Below are 17141 nucleotides of genomic sequence, written 5' to 3'. Positions count from 1 at the left end.
CATGATAAAGTAAAAAGTACAATAAAAAAACAAAACACGATTGCCAAATCCCTAAATCAGTGTACTTCACCAAACGAAGTCCAAAAGAGCGAAGAAGGGAAAAAGATTAAAAAAACTCTCAATGGTGGACCGACGATGTTCTCGATCCAGCCGGCAGAGATGAACTGAAGTCTTGGACACGGGAATGATTCCTTGGACCACCCTGTGACGGGTATTACCACCTACCTCCCAACCACCACAAGGCGGTTGCCTCGTTTTGAAAAATTCTGCAGATTTAGAGATATCAGCTATATATATATATATAACTGCCAGGTAAGTACTATTCATAAAAACCTAAGATAAATAGAAATTTAAATCTCGTTTATAAAACTTGTTTCTTAAAAAAGTTAAAATAAGTGTAGAAGTCAGCAATATGAACATCGGGGAAGTTCATAGTAATAAACAGAATTTTAATAACATTTTTTATTTCTATACTCAATCTGCATATATACTTTATACCCACCTTCCTCCCAATGCCTCGTGTTGCCAACAAGATAGGGATAATGTCAACTAAGGAAACAAACACAATGACATGTCAGTTACCACTTATCACTAGATGAGTCATTCCTTTACCAATTCATGCGTTTATTGAAGGGAAGAAAGGGAATATGTTTAAATTTAAAAATATTATTGGTAAGTGTTAATTAAATCAAGTTTCTGGAGAAGAACCAATATGGTCATCAGGTGAGTATAGAAAGAAAATTTTATTATCAAAATTCTGTTTATTTTATATGCATGACAAGTTGCCAATAAATATTCATATAATGTCTAAATTGGCCCAGTTAAGACAACAACATTCACCTCACATTATCTCTCAATCACTTTTGATTACGTGATATCTTTTATAGTTCTTTTTCAAATAAGTTTATCAGTTTCTGAGAATATATGAAACCCTTGGGGGTATATTCAGCCTTTAATCCAGAGTGCTATTAATCTCAACTTCCTCTAGAGTTAACAAGCAAAGAAATTTGTTACTTTAATCACATGGTACAGTACTGTATTATACTAGCTTCCTTCACAACTTACTGATATTTTGGGATATACAGTACTGTATACAAGAACTAACAAATTACGGTACCTAATCAATCCAACCATGGTTATGGAATGACCAAAGCCTTTAAGGTGTCTAGCCTACCAGATAAGCAACACGGCTCACTAAAAGGAATAACTATGTATATTCTACCCTGAAGGAAACTTCCAATAGATACATTCTTGAACTACAGTATATAATTACTCTCTGTAGTTGGACAAATTATATCCATTATGAAAAATAATCATTTTGATAAATGTTAATAAGATTTTACTATTTTAAAGCAACTGCTTCTTTCTATTGAAAGGTTTCAACTTACCTCCAATGCTACTGAAGTCTGCATATGGCGTTAAATCTCTCGAAGGCCTAAAATAAGAATTTATTTATAAATATATTTTGTCTATTGAAAAAATCAAAATGCATTATAAAAAAAAAAATTTACCACCTTAATATTACATAACATTTTGGTATTTAAAATTATTGACCAAGGAAATTAAATTTGTACTTCTGTAACGGTAATGACTACTAACCTATTTGTAGATAAAAAAAAATTTCACTTTTCCTTCAATAAGTACATGGTTTATAGAAAATTACCTGACAAACATTTTATGCAAGCAAGTAACACAAACTATTGCCTTACTAGAGTGAGTTAGAAAGAGAGAGGTCACTTTGGTTGGAATGGAGATTACATGACAAATGTGAAAGTAATTTGTATTTTTCCTAACATATACAAACCTGGAGCTACTTATAGAACGGATTTTGACATAGGAAATATCTATTTTTGGGTGAGATAGCCATATCGTCCTGATGGAAGTTCCCTTCGGCAGCTTCCTATTGTATAATATTTCTGCGAGTGATATTACAAGAGAATTACCGTCAGGTATCACATGGTTCTAACCCCCAGAACGACTATCCGAAGATATTGTGTATAATCAGGGACGTATCCAATGATAACCATAGATACCTGCACCCCCAATAGACTTTGCCCAGTCTAATCAACTAGGGGGAAGGATAAGTGAGGAGCAGTTACATATTCTCTCACCCTAAGGTTCCCGCGTTCGTCTCTGAAGCCCCATTCCTTTGTTCGCAGCATAGCCTACTGTTGTTGTTGTTTCGTTGTGCGCTCCTTATCAGCTTTTTTTTTCAAGTTTTTCTCCGTATGATGGCTGCTTCTTCGTCGTTTAAGTTGAGTTTCAGCAAAGCTGGAAGACCAGCCATTGAGACTTACAAGCGAGGTGGCATTTACCCAACCGATAGTTAGCGGGGTGGGGGGGGTTAGTGAGGGGTAGTGGAGGTTGCCAGCTAACCCCTCACTCACACACCAGTGTATTCTTGCTACTTTTGATTGCAGACAGGACTTTGTAAGGGGGACAGGCACTGGAGGGACAATTTGAATAAATAGCTCTAGGTTTGTATACATTCGGAAAAATACAAATTACTTTCAAATTTGTCATTTGTTACAACAGTAGTACAAACCCTACGCTATTTATAGGATGGCTCACCCATTACGGGGGTGGAAGTTGAGCTACTGACCCGGGGTTTTCTTGTACAGGCTTGGCTTGTAACCGAGATAAACCCTGAAACCTCACTAAATTTGCACACTGCAGAGGTAGCGGCCTGAGCATTGTGACTGTCTAGGTAATATATTTCAAGCTAAAAATATGAATGTTTGTATTGACCATAGACATATCCCAATACCCACCTCACGGGGAGTATCAGGGACGTAACAATATTAAATCTACAATAGCTTACACAAGGGAAATGGTTATTACCTGCAGATAGATGAGACCAGCCTGCAGAGGACCCATAGTGCTGTGAACTCCAAGAGAGGGAGAAGATGAAGGAAAGAAAGAGCCAGTCATTCTATTACATTCACCACAGACTAATCCCAGGTAACCAATGCCCTCAACCATCTGCTACGTGTTCATCAAGGAGTCCGAGGTACAGTGATCCCTCGCCACTTGGAGGTTCGACTATTGCGGACTCAGTCATCGGGGGGTTTTTTTTGACTATAAACAAAAATTCAAAATACCGCCGTATTGGCAGCCGTACTGCGGAAAGCCGCCATGTTTCATCTTGCTGCGCAAAAGAAACGGCTTCCCTGGCTGCCAGACAAGATGAACAGCTTGCTTTTATACCCACTGGAAGTCAGACAAGGCACGTGATTGGTTACCGGCGTGAGATCGACGAATCAGCGCACGAGTGGATGTATCCCGTGAGCTGATTGGCAGCGCATCATCGCATCCTTCCCCTGCATCTTCCCGTGGTGTATCCCGCCGCTCCGCCAGTCTCTCGTTCACGCTGTACTGTACTCTTACAAGTCTCTCGCGTTTGTGTTCTTTGGTTCATTTAACTTTTGTAAAGCCATTAAAATGCCTGCTAAGCGCCATGCCCCTATGAAAGATTCCTCTAGTGAGCTGAAGAGGAGGAAGATGATGACAATCACTGAAAAGGGAAAACTTTTAGATATGTTGAAGGAAGGCAGAAGTTATGCAGCGGTGGTACACCATTATAGCATGAACGAATTTACTGTGCGCTATATAAAGAACGATGAAGTGAACATCGGCAGAACTGCGACAATAACATTTAACAAGGAAGCGAAACGTGTGGTAACGTCATGTAATAAACGAATTGTTAAGATGGAAGCTGCATTAGCCTTGTGAATTGCAGATTGTAGGAAAAAAAATGTGTCTGTATACTAATATGATCAGGATAAAGGCCAAGTCTCTCTTTGATCAAACCTTGCCGGATGACGACGACAAAGAAGAAGAAGCCGACGAAGATGATGCTGACGAACCACAGCGTACAAGCACTACGACAAGTGATTCACCGCCTCGAGGATGAGGCTTTACAGCCAGCAAAGGCTGGTTCAACAAGTTTCAAAAAAGCGATACGGCCTCAAAAGCGTGCCTTTATATGGCGAGGCTGCCTCTGCCGACACCGATGCTGCCCGTCGTTACATGGAGGCTAAATTTCCAAAAATGATCAAGGATAGCCAGTACCTCCCCGAATAAGTTTTCAACATGGACAAGAAAGGTTCTTTGGAAGAGAATCCCATCACGTACATTCCTCCTAAATGATGAAATGTACTGACCAGGCTACAAGGCACACAAGGACCGAGTCACACTCATCATGTATGGTAATGCTGCATGCTTTATGATGAACCCAGGACTTATTCATAAGGCAAAAAATCCACAGCCTTGAAAAATAAAAATAAGGCTATGCTCCCCTTCTATTGGATGAATAACGCAAAGGCCTGGATAACTAAAGCCCTGACAGCCGACTGGTTCATTCACTGCTTTGTTCTTGAGGTAAAGCTGTATCTGGCTGAGAAGGGCCTCCCTTTCAAGGTCCTCCTCTTGATGGACTGTACAGGAGGCCATGCAACAGACCTGCAGTATGATGGTGTCCAGGTCGAGTTTCTGCCCCTTAACACCACAGTGCTTATACAGCCGATGGATCAAGGGGTCATTCGTGCATTTAAGGCACTCTACACTCATGCCAAGATGGAGGGTCTCATCGCGGCAGTGGACGATGACGACGACAACGACGACCAGGAAGGCTTCACCTTGAAAAAGTACTGGCGCAAGTACAACATTGCGTCATGTATGACTAACTTGCAGCAAGCATTGCAAGAAATGAAAACAGAAACCATCAGTTCAAGTTGGAAGAAATTAGGGCCTGCTGTTGTTCATGATTACGCAGGCTTCACTCTTGACGAAATCCATCACTTAGCAGAGGAGAAGGCAGTGACACTAGCCCGCATAATTAAAGATGATGGATTCGCTGACATGACGGAAGAAGACGTCAACAGCTTAATCGAGGCCCATTCAGACTCGCTGACAGACGAAGACCTCCTTGAAATGACGAAGTCAGCAAGTGAAGAAGAGAGTGAAGAGCAAGATGAAGAAATGAATAAGACTGGTCTTACTCTGGAGACCCTGCAAGAAATGTGCAACATGGCAAGGGCATTGCAACGCTTTGCACAAGAAGTCGATGAGAACATAGTTCAAGCTGTCGAGTTTTGCAACCGTGTTGATTGGAATATGGCATTATACAAGGGTATTTTGCAACAAACGAAAAAGCAGCATCAGCAACTACCCATCACTATGCTCTCGACAAAGTTTAAAAAGCCAGCTACACCATCAGCGCCTCCAGCGGAAGAGCCTTAGGATGAACCTCGACCCTCTACGAGTGCAGTGGGAGCCTCTGTGTCTCTCTCATAAGCAGATGACGACGACCCAGCGCCGATATCTGATGATGATTAGGCACTTCAAGAACTGCTTTAAAAGCCTCATTAAACCTGTGCAGTAACACCATCATCATCATTCATCATCACATTCATCGAATTGTACAGGTCTGTCATCGTCATCAGCCTTATCATCGTCATCGCCTTTATCGTCATCATCATCGTCATTTGCAGCCTCGTCGACGTCATTACAGCTAAGGATACTACTGTCATTGGTGAGTGTTAGAACACCATAATATCGTATAGTATGAGAGAGAGCGTGGTTGTGTGTGTGTGTGTGAATGGTTTGTATGCAGTAATTAAAAACTGTAGATTTAAATACAATATACGAGTGAGTTAATGTATATTATTTGTGGATTTATGTAAAATATTTGTGAGTGAATGTACTATACATTACAGCACTGTACTGTAATGTTTTTTATACTTTAAATACAATAGATTTAAGCATAATATACTGTACATATACTGAATATAAAGCATATATATACATACAGTATTTTAAACATTCTTGTATCCATACACACATCCAAAAATTACGGGGAAGGGGCCCAATCCTATTTCGTGGATTATCATCTATCATGGGGGACCTCCGGTCCCCATTAACCGCAATAGACGAGGTATCACTGTATACTAAACCACCTGTTGTGCAGCCACCACAGAAATGATGGAAAATGTTTCAATGTTCCTATTTGGTTACGTCTTGCAGGTAGTGGGCTGTGGAGGTCATTTGACTCTTCCAAACAGCCGCTTACAGTACCGGCGCCACAGAGTAGTTGCATTTAAATGCCAGGGACATACTTATGCCCGTGATTTCATGAGCTCTTGGTTGACAAGCAGGAGGAGGGTATGGATTCACTACAAATTCCGTGACCCTACAAATCCATGCTGAGATGGTGTTCTTTGTGACTCTCCTCGTGACCGTACTCGTACTGACAAAGAGTGATGACACTCAAGGACAAGCTGCTGCAGTGCGTTTAAGGTAGTACTGTACCTCAAACTCCTCACTGGGAACAGAACAGTTGATCTGGATCATAAGTTACTGAACTAAGACTCGCAATCCGAAAGGACCCGAATCTAGGATCCGTTATTCCTGGATTTTGAGTCTTAGCAATAAACTCAGGGACAAATCTAAGTATTACCTTCCCCCATCCCTTGATGGGTGATGTCGTAGGATAGACCATGGAGTTCACCAACTCTTTTGGCCGAAGCCAACGCGAGTAGGAGCCCCGTCTTCAAAGTGAGGTGGCAATCTGTTGCCTGGCGTAGTGATCTGCAAGGAGCACCCTTCTGGTACTGAAGGTCGCAAACCACATTCAAAGGAGGAAGTCTTACTTCTGACTGGGACAAGTAAGCTCGTAGCTTTGTATGAGAAGAGACAATTCCAACGAAGAGGAAATATCGACTCCCTAAAGTCTAAAAGCAAGGATCAAGGCTGAGCGATAGTGTTTTACCGCTGAAACCGAAATGAGCTTTTCCTCCTGAAGGTATACAAGGAACTCCGCTATTACTGAAATAGTGGCATCGAGTGGAAACATGCCCCTCCTACGACACCAACCACGGAAGACAGTCAACTTGCCTGGTAGACTGAAGACAAGGATCTTCGTAAATAACCAGACATCCTTAGCTTCACTGAGAGAGATGCTGGATAGTATCCAGGCGTGAAGATAAAGAGAAGCTACTGCCTTGTGGTAAATGTCCGAGAGTGGCTTGTTTGAGTAGATTTGGTTGTGGAGGGAGCTCTCTTGGGGGCTCCGTCAGGAGCTACAGAAGGTCCGGGAACTACTCTGCGTGATGCTATAGCGGAGCTATGAGCGTCAAGAACAGGTTGTTGGATGCTCTGGTCTTGTTGAGGACCCATCGCATCAGACAGAACGCATCAGACAGAACGGGACAAAGGAGTACACATTGATGTTGTCCCACCGTTGTTGGAATGCATCTGGCCTGAAAACCTGAGGGTCCGAACTGGGGAGCAGTAGAGCGGAAGCCTGAAGTTCTGGGACAGCGTGAAGATCAAAAATTGGGAAACCCCACAAAGTTAAGACGTTGTTGGCTATCAGATGATTACAAGACCATTCGGAGCTCACTATCTGCGTCGCTCTGCTCAGATTGTCAGTGAGCACATTCCTCTTGCCTGGAATGAAGCAAACTGATAGGGACACCAAATTGTCTTCTGGCCTTCGTCCCCTCTCTACTGCTAGATGGCATAGGGGCTGCAAAAAGGTACTGCCTTGTTTGTTCACGTAAACTACTACTGAGGTGTTGTCGCTCATCAGCACCACTGAGTGACCCACCAGGAACTGTTGGAGGACTAGAAAGGCTGCTTTCATCTCTAGAAGATTTATATGCTGTTACATTTTGGACTCGCACCATAGCCCGGAGGCCGTATGGTGTAGCATTTGTAGAGCATCAATTCTGGGGAAGGGACAAGAAGATCTATCCCTTTGCAGAGGTTCTCGTTCGTCACCCACTACTAATGAGCCGCTAGTTATTCTAGTCCCATGGGAACTAGTGCATCCGGGGAGTCAGAGTGCTGACTCTAATTGGCCTAGTCGCACCCCCCCCCCACAGAAGGAATCGAATCCTTAGGCGACCATTGGGAACTAGATGGACCAGGGATGCTAGGTGACCTACAAGATGCAACCACTGCTGGGCAGGAAGGTCTTCTTGTCTGAGGAAGGGGCTTGATATCTGCCTCAGCCTTCGTATCCTGTTGTCCTGATGGAAAAACTTCTTGAAGGTTGGTATCTATCATCATACCCAGGTATACCAGTCTTTGTGAGGGGGGCAGGAATGATTTTTCAGGGTTTATCACAATCCCCAGATCCTGACAAATCACAAGGAGTCTCTCTTGGTGTTGAAGAAGGGTCGTCGCCGAGTCTGCTAGGATCAGCCAATCGTCACAGTATCTTAAGAGAAGAATGCCGATTTTGTGAGCCCAAGATGATATTAGGGCGAACACCCTCGTGAAGACCTGGGGTACTGTGGAAAGACTGAAGCACAGCACCTTGAACTGGTATTGCCTGTTCTCGTGTATGATTGTGAGATATTTCCTTGAAGACGGATGGATTGGTATCTGGAAATATTTGTCCTTGAGATCAGTGTGCACATGAAGTCCTGAGGTCTTACCGCTTTAATGACCATGTCTACTGTCTCCATCTTGAACGAAATTTGAAGGACAAACTTGTTCAGAGCTGAGAGATCAATGATTGGTCTCCAGCATCCAGACACCTTTTAACAAGAGTCAACTGACGAAGCCTGGGAAGCCGTCGAGGACCTCCTGGAGAGGGCCCTTCTCCAACATGGTCTAGACTTTAGCCCGAAGGGCCAGCTCCTTTGCTGATCCCATCGCATAGGAACTCGACGGAATTGGATCCCGAGACAGTGGAGGGAGAGATTTGAGTGAACGGGACATGATACCCTAAAAGAATCATGGAGATTGTCCAAGGATCGGTCCCATGCTGCTGCCACCTGTGCCAGAGTCGTTGCAGGCATCGCCCCACCAGTGAGCATGTAAGAGTATTGCCGACCCTAGCACGAGCAACTCCTCCCACCTTTACCTCCTCTGAAGGGTTTGGAACCCTTGGGATCCTTGGCAAGAAAGGGTTGTTTTGACACCTTCGGTATCGAGGGCCCTGCCATCCTACTAGTGGAGGATTTAGTGTTCTGTGGCTGCTGCCTGGTAGGTTGAGGAGTCCTACTACACGACCTTGATGTTAGTGCCCTATGGTGGAGGGAGTCCTGGTTGGACTTCCTCCAGTGGTCAGCCATCTTCTCGACCTCTTTCGGTTTGAACAAAGCCGATTTGTCAAGAATAGTTTCGGAGCCTGGACTCTGCCTTAGGAATCTGTCCATGGAACCTATTAATCACTGCATCCCTCCTCCTCAGAATAGCATTCGCCCACAGGTTAACAACCTGGTGAGCAAGGAATTCTATGGTCCTGATGCCAGACGAGAGAAAGGTCTCCATATTCCTAGTCAATTCCTTGGAGCAGTCCACAGATCGAACGGGGTGGCCCACTGATCCTAGCCATAGATCAAGCCATGAGGAAGACTGCAAGTCATACTTCGCAACCCTTTATATGTTAAGGATCTCAGATGCCGAGAAAGAGGCTGAAACCCGCGAAAGACTATCGAATTGAACTCTTCTAGAGAGATCCTGAATCGAAGTATCCAAGGGAAAAGCTGAAAGAGGCTCGTCTGTGACCTCATAGTACCTCCTCTGCTGGACAAAAGGAGGAGGAGGAAGAAGCTTCGATGACGAGCCTGTTCGAAGAGAGCTAGAGGAGCCGGCGATCTAGGAGAACACCTTCTTTCTGGCAGCCTTAGAAGGTTGATGATTCCCATAGACATGGTCTACGACCATGTCTTTGCTTTCCTGAGGAGCAGTCGCCAGATTGGTCAAGCCATTGATAGCGCTCATACAGGACAGAATCTGCCAGAAAGCATACTCGGACTCCCTTTGCTAAGCTTCCGAGTTAAACATAGGGCTAGCAGCCCTAGGGAGATCTCCATTCTCATATTCTGTGTCTTCATCCACCTCCAAGCTCTCACCCATAGGAGCCTCGGGTGGGTAGCGGTCATCAACTGGGCGATCGTCCCTTGTGAAGGTTCCTGCCACTAGGGATGGAACTTTGGCTCTCTCTTGCAAGAAAGCTGTTGTGTGTGCCCTAGAGTTCTTGGGCACAGTCTTGGAGTCTAGGTTTTCTGCGAGGTGGTAGGTATTCTTCCAGAAATGAAGGTCTGGAAGGATCCTGTCATACCATAGAGATCTGAACCTCTCTTGCACGAGGTTTCTCGTCTTCCGAAAGTAGTCTGGAGACTGGGCGAAGCTCCAGCGGAACGACCTCTATTAAAGAAGGCTTGAACAAAGGCATGAGGTTGATCATCTGAGGTGAATCTAAGCCTTTGCTCAACTGAGAATGATGGAGGTTGGCCAGAGGATTAGTAAGCTTAGCCACCATTCTCTTCTTCTTGGTAGGAATGACCTAAGTTGATTGAAAATGAGAGAAATCCAGTTGGATGAATGATGTTCATCTCAAAGCACTGTGGGGTCTCCTGATGGGATAGACAACATCACCAATTCTGGAGCCCTAAGGGTAGCTGATCTCTTCCTAGGGTCGGATGGGGAAGATGAGGTTAAAGAGACTGACCTCTCTAAGAGTATCCTTGGCGTGGATATCACAGTGGGCTTCTGCATACAGGACTAAGATGGGGAACAGTGTTCTGTACCTCCTGAGTCGTAGCCACCACTGCCTGTTTGACAGCCTTGATTAGGGTATCGAACTATGTTGGATGCTTTGCCACAGTTGAAAGCTCTGTGGTGTCTTTTAGAAGACTCGCAGGATGAGGGATTTTTCCTCGGGGAACGGTCTCTCGGAACCTGAAACTGAGGGGGAGAAGATGGCCTACCTTGGTTCAGATGTATATGCATTAGCAGACCTTCCCGGGTGGTTCTACAAGGGCGATCAGGTGAAATTGCGACACCCCCATATTTATTACGCGGTTCTCTGAAGTCTTCTGGAAAAGAATAGGGCATCCGCCTCTTGTCAATGACGCCTGTCGTGGAGCAGGCTGATCTCAAGAAGGATCCAGCCTTGAAATGCCGGGTGTAGGATCAAGTTCACTACCGAAAGCTCGTGAGTGGGAAAACACATGATTCGGGTGTGAAAGCTCCAATTTACTGAACATCTGCATAGATATCATGCACAGGAGGGGGTGAGGGTGCATGAGATGGTCTAGAAGACGTCCTAGAAGAATAAAGTGCGGGTGAATGACAAGTACACGGTGACGAGCTGCGTGTTGGATTGTGCACACTAGGAGAGTGACGCATAGATCTAGAAGAAGAACAACGAGTTGGCAAGTAGCGAGTTGATGAGCAACTCACTGGTGAACAGCAAGACGGTGAGCGTCGCGCTGGAGAGCATCGTCTTCTAGAGGGGGAACATCTAGTAGCAGGTCGGAATGACAAGCGGTGAGCTAGCAAACTGGTGAGGGACGCAATGACGAGTGACTTGGTAGTGAGCAGTGGACACAAGATGGCAAATACTCATGAGAATAGTGTGAAGTTCCTGAAGAGCATCGTCTAGAGGGGGAATATCTAGTAGCTGGTGAATGGCGATCAGAAGTTGGCGAGTGTCGATGACAAGTGACGAGCACGAGCCGGCGAGTGTCGATCACCTGAAGGAGATGGGCGAGCAGATGATCAATCTTTAAAAGAGCACTGAAAACTGACAGAGGGTATTGGCAAACATCTGGCAGCACGTAAGGGACTGCAGTACCTGAAGGACGAAGAGATCCTTGGATGGCAAGCAAACTCTACTCTTTGTCAGTAGAAGGTCGGCGATGGGTAGGCGAGTGGGAGCGCTAAACTGGACAGTGCTCAGGGCTAGCAGGGACATGAAAAGGCAAAACATGAGCCTCGCAGACAGCCAAAGAGTCAATTTCTGCAGCAGCAGGAGGAACTTCCACCAAGAAGGGCACCAGAGATGGATACCTCTGAGCCCCACGCTGAAGGTGGTCAACTATAGCAGACCTGGAAGGAGGCCCAGCGATACCCAGCGACGGCCAAATCTGTAAAAGGTCAGATAAAGAAAAGGACTCTCCTGAGGGTGGGATCGATGTTACAACGAATAAGGGTTTGTGTGAACAAAACTTTTACTAATTGTTTGTATGTTAGGGAAAATACACATTACTTTAAAAATTGTTAGTCTTATTAATTGTTACAGTATTTTTGTTAAGCCTCAAGCTCCCCCAAAGAAATTACTTAATCTATTATTGCTTCTCTTAACAGGTACTTGCACTAATACCCTACATGCAGTAGGGAATCAAGTAGAGGTGTAATGATTGGAACATCTCGGTTCTGATCCTGCAGTATTTCAGATATCTTAGTTCTCATCGACCTGAAAAGTCGTTAATGATATGTCAAACCTCCGCCCAGAAAATGATAGGGATGTGTTGAGAATTCAAATGTCCTGCTAATAAGTGTAGCTTTCGCAAACTTTTATACCGATACGTTTGTTACGTATTACCAGTTTTGTAACAGAGGTCATTTCTGCCTGTGGAAAGAATGGGGAACAGGGACAACTAATATGATTATGTACTCAAAGTTGGGCATAGTGGAGATAATGATCCGGACAAGAAATCCTCACTTGGTATAGGTAGAAAATAGCCCATAGTGGGGGTGACATCCTTTCTAACAAGTGTTTACCTACTGACTGTACTCTTGGTAACATATAGCAGAATAGTATTGAAATTTTCTTAATTGCAGAACAACAAATTCAGGATAAGGAAGCCTACAGAGAAGATGCAAATAATTCCTTGGATGAGTTTTGAGAAATTTGAGCATTAACAGTTTTCAAATCAACAGATGCTCATTGTTCTTTGGCCCTCAGCCCTGTTAAAAGCTGCATTCTGAATCATATGCATTGTTTATTCTATTATAGGATAACCAGTTGTAACTGCATTTGCATTTTCATTTACTGTAGGTTATCTTTGAATATTCTCTAATCACGAGCACAGTGTGTTAAATTGTTATGTGTCCAATGTGTGGGCAGTTTGTTTTTATGGTTTTTCCTACCATTTTTTTTTAATTTAGGTGGTAGTGTAAAGGGATACTAGTTTTTTTTCTTACAATAGAAATTTCCTTATTGAATATTTGTCAACCTTTTTTTAATTTTTGTAATAAACTTTTTTCTATTTTTTATTTTCTTTCAATATATTTCCACCCACACTGTGTCCTGTCACCAGCTTAAGAGTTAATTTACATTTTTTCCCTCGCTCTAATGTTCTTAAAGTTTACTTAAGCTTGAAGAGATCTTACCTAGAAAGTATACTGCTACTCTTATTTAAGGACTCTGGGTATAGCACTGCGGAGAGAGACGGGGAAACCAAGGAAATGGTAATAGGGAAATTTGAGATTCTAGCTGGGTCCCCTTGCCCAGTATAAAAAGTCGAGGGGTGGTGCCCAGTGCCCAGTTCTCTTGACTGTTTACCTTTAGCCAATATTTCTTGGTATTCCACTATTTTATCTTTTTGTGTAGTAAACGGTGGAATGTGGTCGTCATTCGGACACCAGGCAGTCTGCGTGCTACATCTGGCCACAGTCCACAAACCCTTACAATGTTGCTTCGCTAGGGGAGGTAGCAACAGCCCCGGAACCCCGGTGTTGCCCCGGAGTTAGTTGATCTACGCTTCTGCATGACCATCCCACGGAAGGGATCAAGCAAGCAGAAGCTTCGGTAAGAGATTGGGGGGTCATGGAAGAAGTCCGAGGATGCTTCTTCGCCCTCAAGGTAGACGCCGAAGGAGAAGAGTCCCTCTTAGACTTCTTGCGCCTCCACCTAAAACTCTCCCACTGGGAGGCAGACTACTCCCTACACTTATCCTAGGTGTCGTCCTGGTCACAGCAGTACTCCCTACAGTTAGGACACAAGGAATGTGGGTTGGTCTCCACAACAGATATGAAGGTCCAGCAATCATAACCTTCAGACCCAGGACAAGTCTGCATAGAGGAGCAGAAAAAACACACACACCCCTGAAAAAGAGAAAGGAATAAAGGCAATAGCTAAGTCTTTATGAGGATCAGAGAGCAGAAACGTCCGTTCTCTTCAAAGATGATATCAAAAGTGGCAAAAATACCCTGGTGTGTGAGTGAGAGGGGTAGCTGACAACCCCCGCTACCCCTCACTAACCCCCGCTAACTAGCGGTTGGGCATCTGCCACCTAGCTTTGTCTCAATGGCTAGTCTCCCAGATTTGCCAAATGATAATCCTATAAAAGGGATTTTGACGTAGGAAAAATCTATATTTGGGTGAGATAGCCATGTCGTCCTGATGGAAATTTCTTTCTGGCAACTTCTACAATATAATATTTCGGCAATTGATATTACAAGACAAGAGAATTAACATCAGGTATCACGGGGTTTCAACCCCCGGAAACGACTATCCGAAGATATCGTGTATAATCAGGGACATATCCTAAGATAACCATAGATATCTGCACCCCAAACAGACCTTACCCAGTCTAATCCTCTAAGGGGAAGGATAATTAAGGAGCCATTACACATCCTATCACCTTCGAGTGCCCCTATACGTACCTGCTTCTCATTCCACGTCACAGCTGAGCTAATGTGAAATAGAAGCCTCCAACGAGCAAAGGGGCGGGGAAAAGTAGGACGTAACGGGTGGGCCATCGAGACGACATGGCTATCTCACCCAAAAATAGATTTCTCCTACGTCAAAATCCTTTTTTGGGCTCGAGCCATGTCGTCCTGATGGAAGTGTACCAGAGAATTATTTATACTCGGTGTGAGGCTTCTTCATGAAAAAACCTGCCATAAATGGGGGCTCACCACTTAAATGATGAAGTCTAATCATAAATTTCTACCTTGAAAAGAATCCAAAATGGACTTGATTTGGTAAATATGGTAGTGTTTTAAGAGGAAGGGTCTATGACCCTTTATACACCATCCCTGTGGTGAAGAACACTCCCTGTACTGGTTGTGAAGAACACATATTACCAAAATCATGAACGTAGTGAGTAATCATTGAAGAGCTAATACTCATCGTTAAATAGATTCTTAATGTGCAGAGTTGGTAGAAATTGACTATAGTATGCTAAGTTTAATTCTATTAGGAATTAAGTCTAGCAATAAAATCATCCAACATAATATCATTTTCATTTGACCATCTATTTGAGCAAATTTTAATACAGTATATATGAACACCATTGTGATCTACCAGTGTACCCCAAAATATATTCGCAATAAAATTCTTTACCTAAGTAATCATGAGGGGAGACAAGATGATATATCCCCGAACTCCTAAAAAAGGAGATTTTAACATAAAGAATGTTGCCGTATATGGCTAAATGCAAAATACAGTGTCAAACCCAACCAAAGAAACTAAATTATATTTAAACTCAGTTCTAAAATAGAAATAGTATGCTCGCATAGGTATACTTATAAAATTCAGAGAAACCCAATTGAATCCAGAATTTTAAAATATTTGAAATTGTTTAATGTAGATCATGAAGCAAAAACCGACAGTTTACTTATTAAAGAAAATAAGCTGGAAGAATGTCCAAGGACGCACTTGAGGGCTACAGCGTTGAGGCAGGTTTTATAACATTACCTGGTGCCACCACAAAATGACGAACTTCATCAAATTGCTTCATAAGATGCTTGAAGAACATCCTGGTGGACTTCTAACCAGGATAAGCTTGTAAAGCTTAGAATGACATATACTGAAAGGAGTTCAGAGATAATTCCACATTCCTAGGGTCATGACCCAACGGCATGCTAGCAGCGTCTGCTCTTCAAAGGAAACAAACCAATATTGCTTTCAGTTATTTTGAAGATAACTCTGAACCGATCGTCGCACCTCTAAAGATCTGGCCCGTTTTAACCTTCTTTGTCCTGTCCAGATATGTCTTTAAACACTGTACTGGACACGGGGTGAGATCACTTTCGAGGGGAACTATTGTTCATGGTCCCCAATGTTTAGATGTTAGCTTATCTTAGCCAAATAGGTAGGATCAAGGTATAAATTAACTTCACCATTGTCTGTAAATTCTATGTGACCCTCATCTCTAGAGAGAGCCATAACTCCATTAATCAAAGCACCAAAGCCATAGCGAATAGAAAAATCGCTCTGAGAAAAAACTTAGAAAGACACTGTTTGATCGTCAATTTCCGAAGCTAGTTATAAAACTTTATCTAATAACCAGGAGATCGGCCTCAGCAGGACTGCTGGTCTCAACCTTGGGCAAACTTTCGGAATCGTGACAAAGAGGACAGAGTTAAAATCTATGTCAAAATCATATAAAATGGGTCCAGCGGGGGCCGACTTGCATGACGCAATCGTGGAGGATACTAAATCTTTCGAAGGCAAGTCGATCAGAAAGCCTAAACAAAAATCCATAGATTTAGAAAATGGATTTTTATCTTCCACATATCGAACCCAATTTTTCCACGAAGTTTCATACCAATTCAAAGTAGTGAAAGGTCTATAATTTTCCGCAAATGCCAATTTGTCCAGGGCTAATGCGAAAAAATCATGAGATGAAGGGCATTCGGTTATTGGGATGAAGCGAAGATAGTTTTCCTCTGTATTTCTTGAGACAGGCTCGGGCTGGGTAGAGGTACCAGCCTGGAGTTCATCATATCACCAAAGGATACCAGTTGCTCGTCGGCCAAAGAGGAGCAACCAGGGCTGCTGTCCACCTGAACGATCAGAACTCGTCTAACGCCTTCAAGAGAAGATTGAAGGGTAGGAATACATGAATCTTCTCCCAATGATTCCAAAACATGAATAACACATCCATGCCTATCACCTCTAGATCTACATATGGTGCCACATAATTGGGAAGTGTCTTGTTGAGGCTCGTTGCAAACAGGTCCACTTGAAGACCTGGGACTACCTCCTGCATGAAAGGGAATGATTCATCTAGAGACCATTCTGTCTCTAGTGGATGTGTTCGAGATAGTCTGACATCCCATTAGATGGTTTATTTGGAGAGATATTGGCCCTTGCCTGTCAATGCAATGAACTATTACTTTACTGTCTAATACAAGACAGAAATTAATTTAGTTTTGTAAATGTAGACTTTGCATGGATAAGAAGACTGCCATGGTCTCCAGAATATTGAAGTGGAATTGCTTGAAACTCTGGGACCAATGACCTTGCACTTTCTTGAGAGGAGCATGACCCCCCCCCAACTGTCCAGTTAGACGTCCGTAGGTAGAAACACTGTAGGAGGAGGTAAGTGCAACAGAACCATCTTGGAAAGACTCCTGGCATGTGACCACCGACGGAGTTGCCGTCG

The 17141-nt window shown here is 43.5% G+C and overlaps 1 protein-coding gene across 1 annotated transcript in view; it reads right to left on the bottom strand.

The window, feature by feature from the left end:
- Nucleotides 1-17141, bottom strand: part of LOC137648626 (ero1-like protein) — a 558871-nt gene that overhangs the window by 240585 nt on the left and 301145 nt on the right. Inside the window, exon 6 of the mRNA XM_068381566.1 lies at nt 1389-1435. Coding sequence (XP_068237667.1) covers nt 1389-1435 — 47 coding nt within the window. The remainder of the gene's footprint in view (nt 1-1388; nt 1436-17141) is intronic.

The sequence above is a fragment of the Palaemon carinicauda genome, chromosome 10 (assembly GCF_036898095.1).
Source record: "Palaemon carinicauda isolate YSFRI2023 chromosome 10, ASM3689809v2, whole genome shotgun sequence".
Classification (NCBI taxonomy): Eukaryota; Metazoa; Arthropoda; class Malacostraca; order Decapoda; family Palaemonidae; genus Palaemon; species Palaemon carinicauda.
Note: the sequence above shows the minus strand (reverse complement) of the source record. Positions and strands in the feature narration are given on the sequence as shown.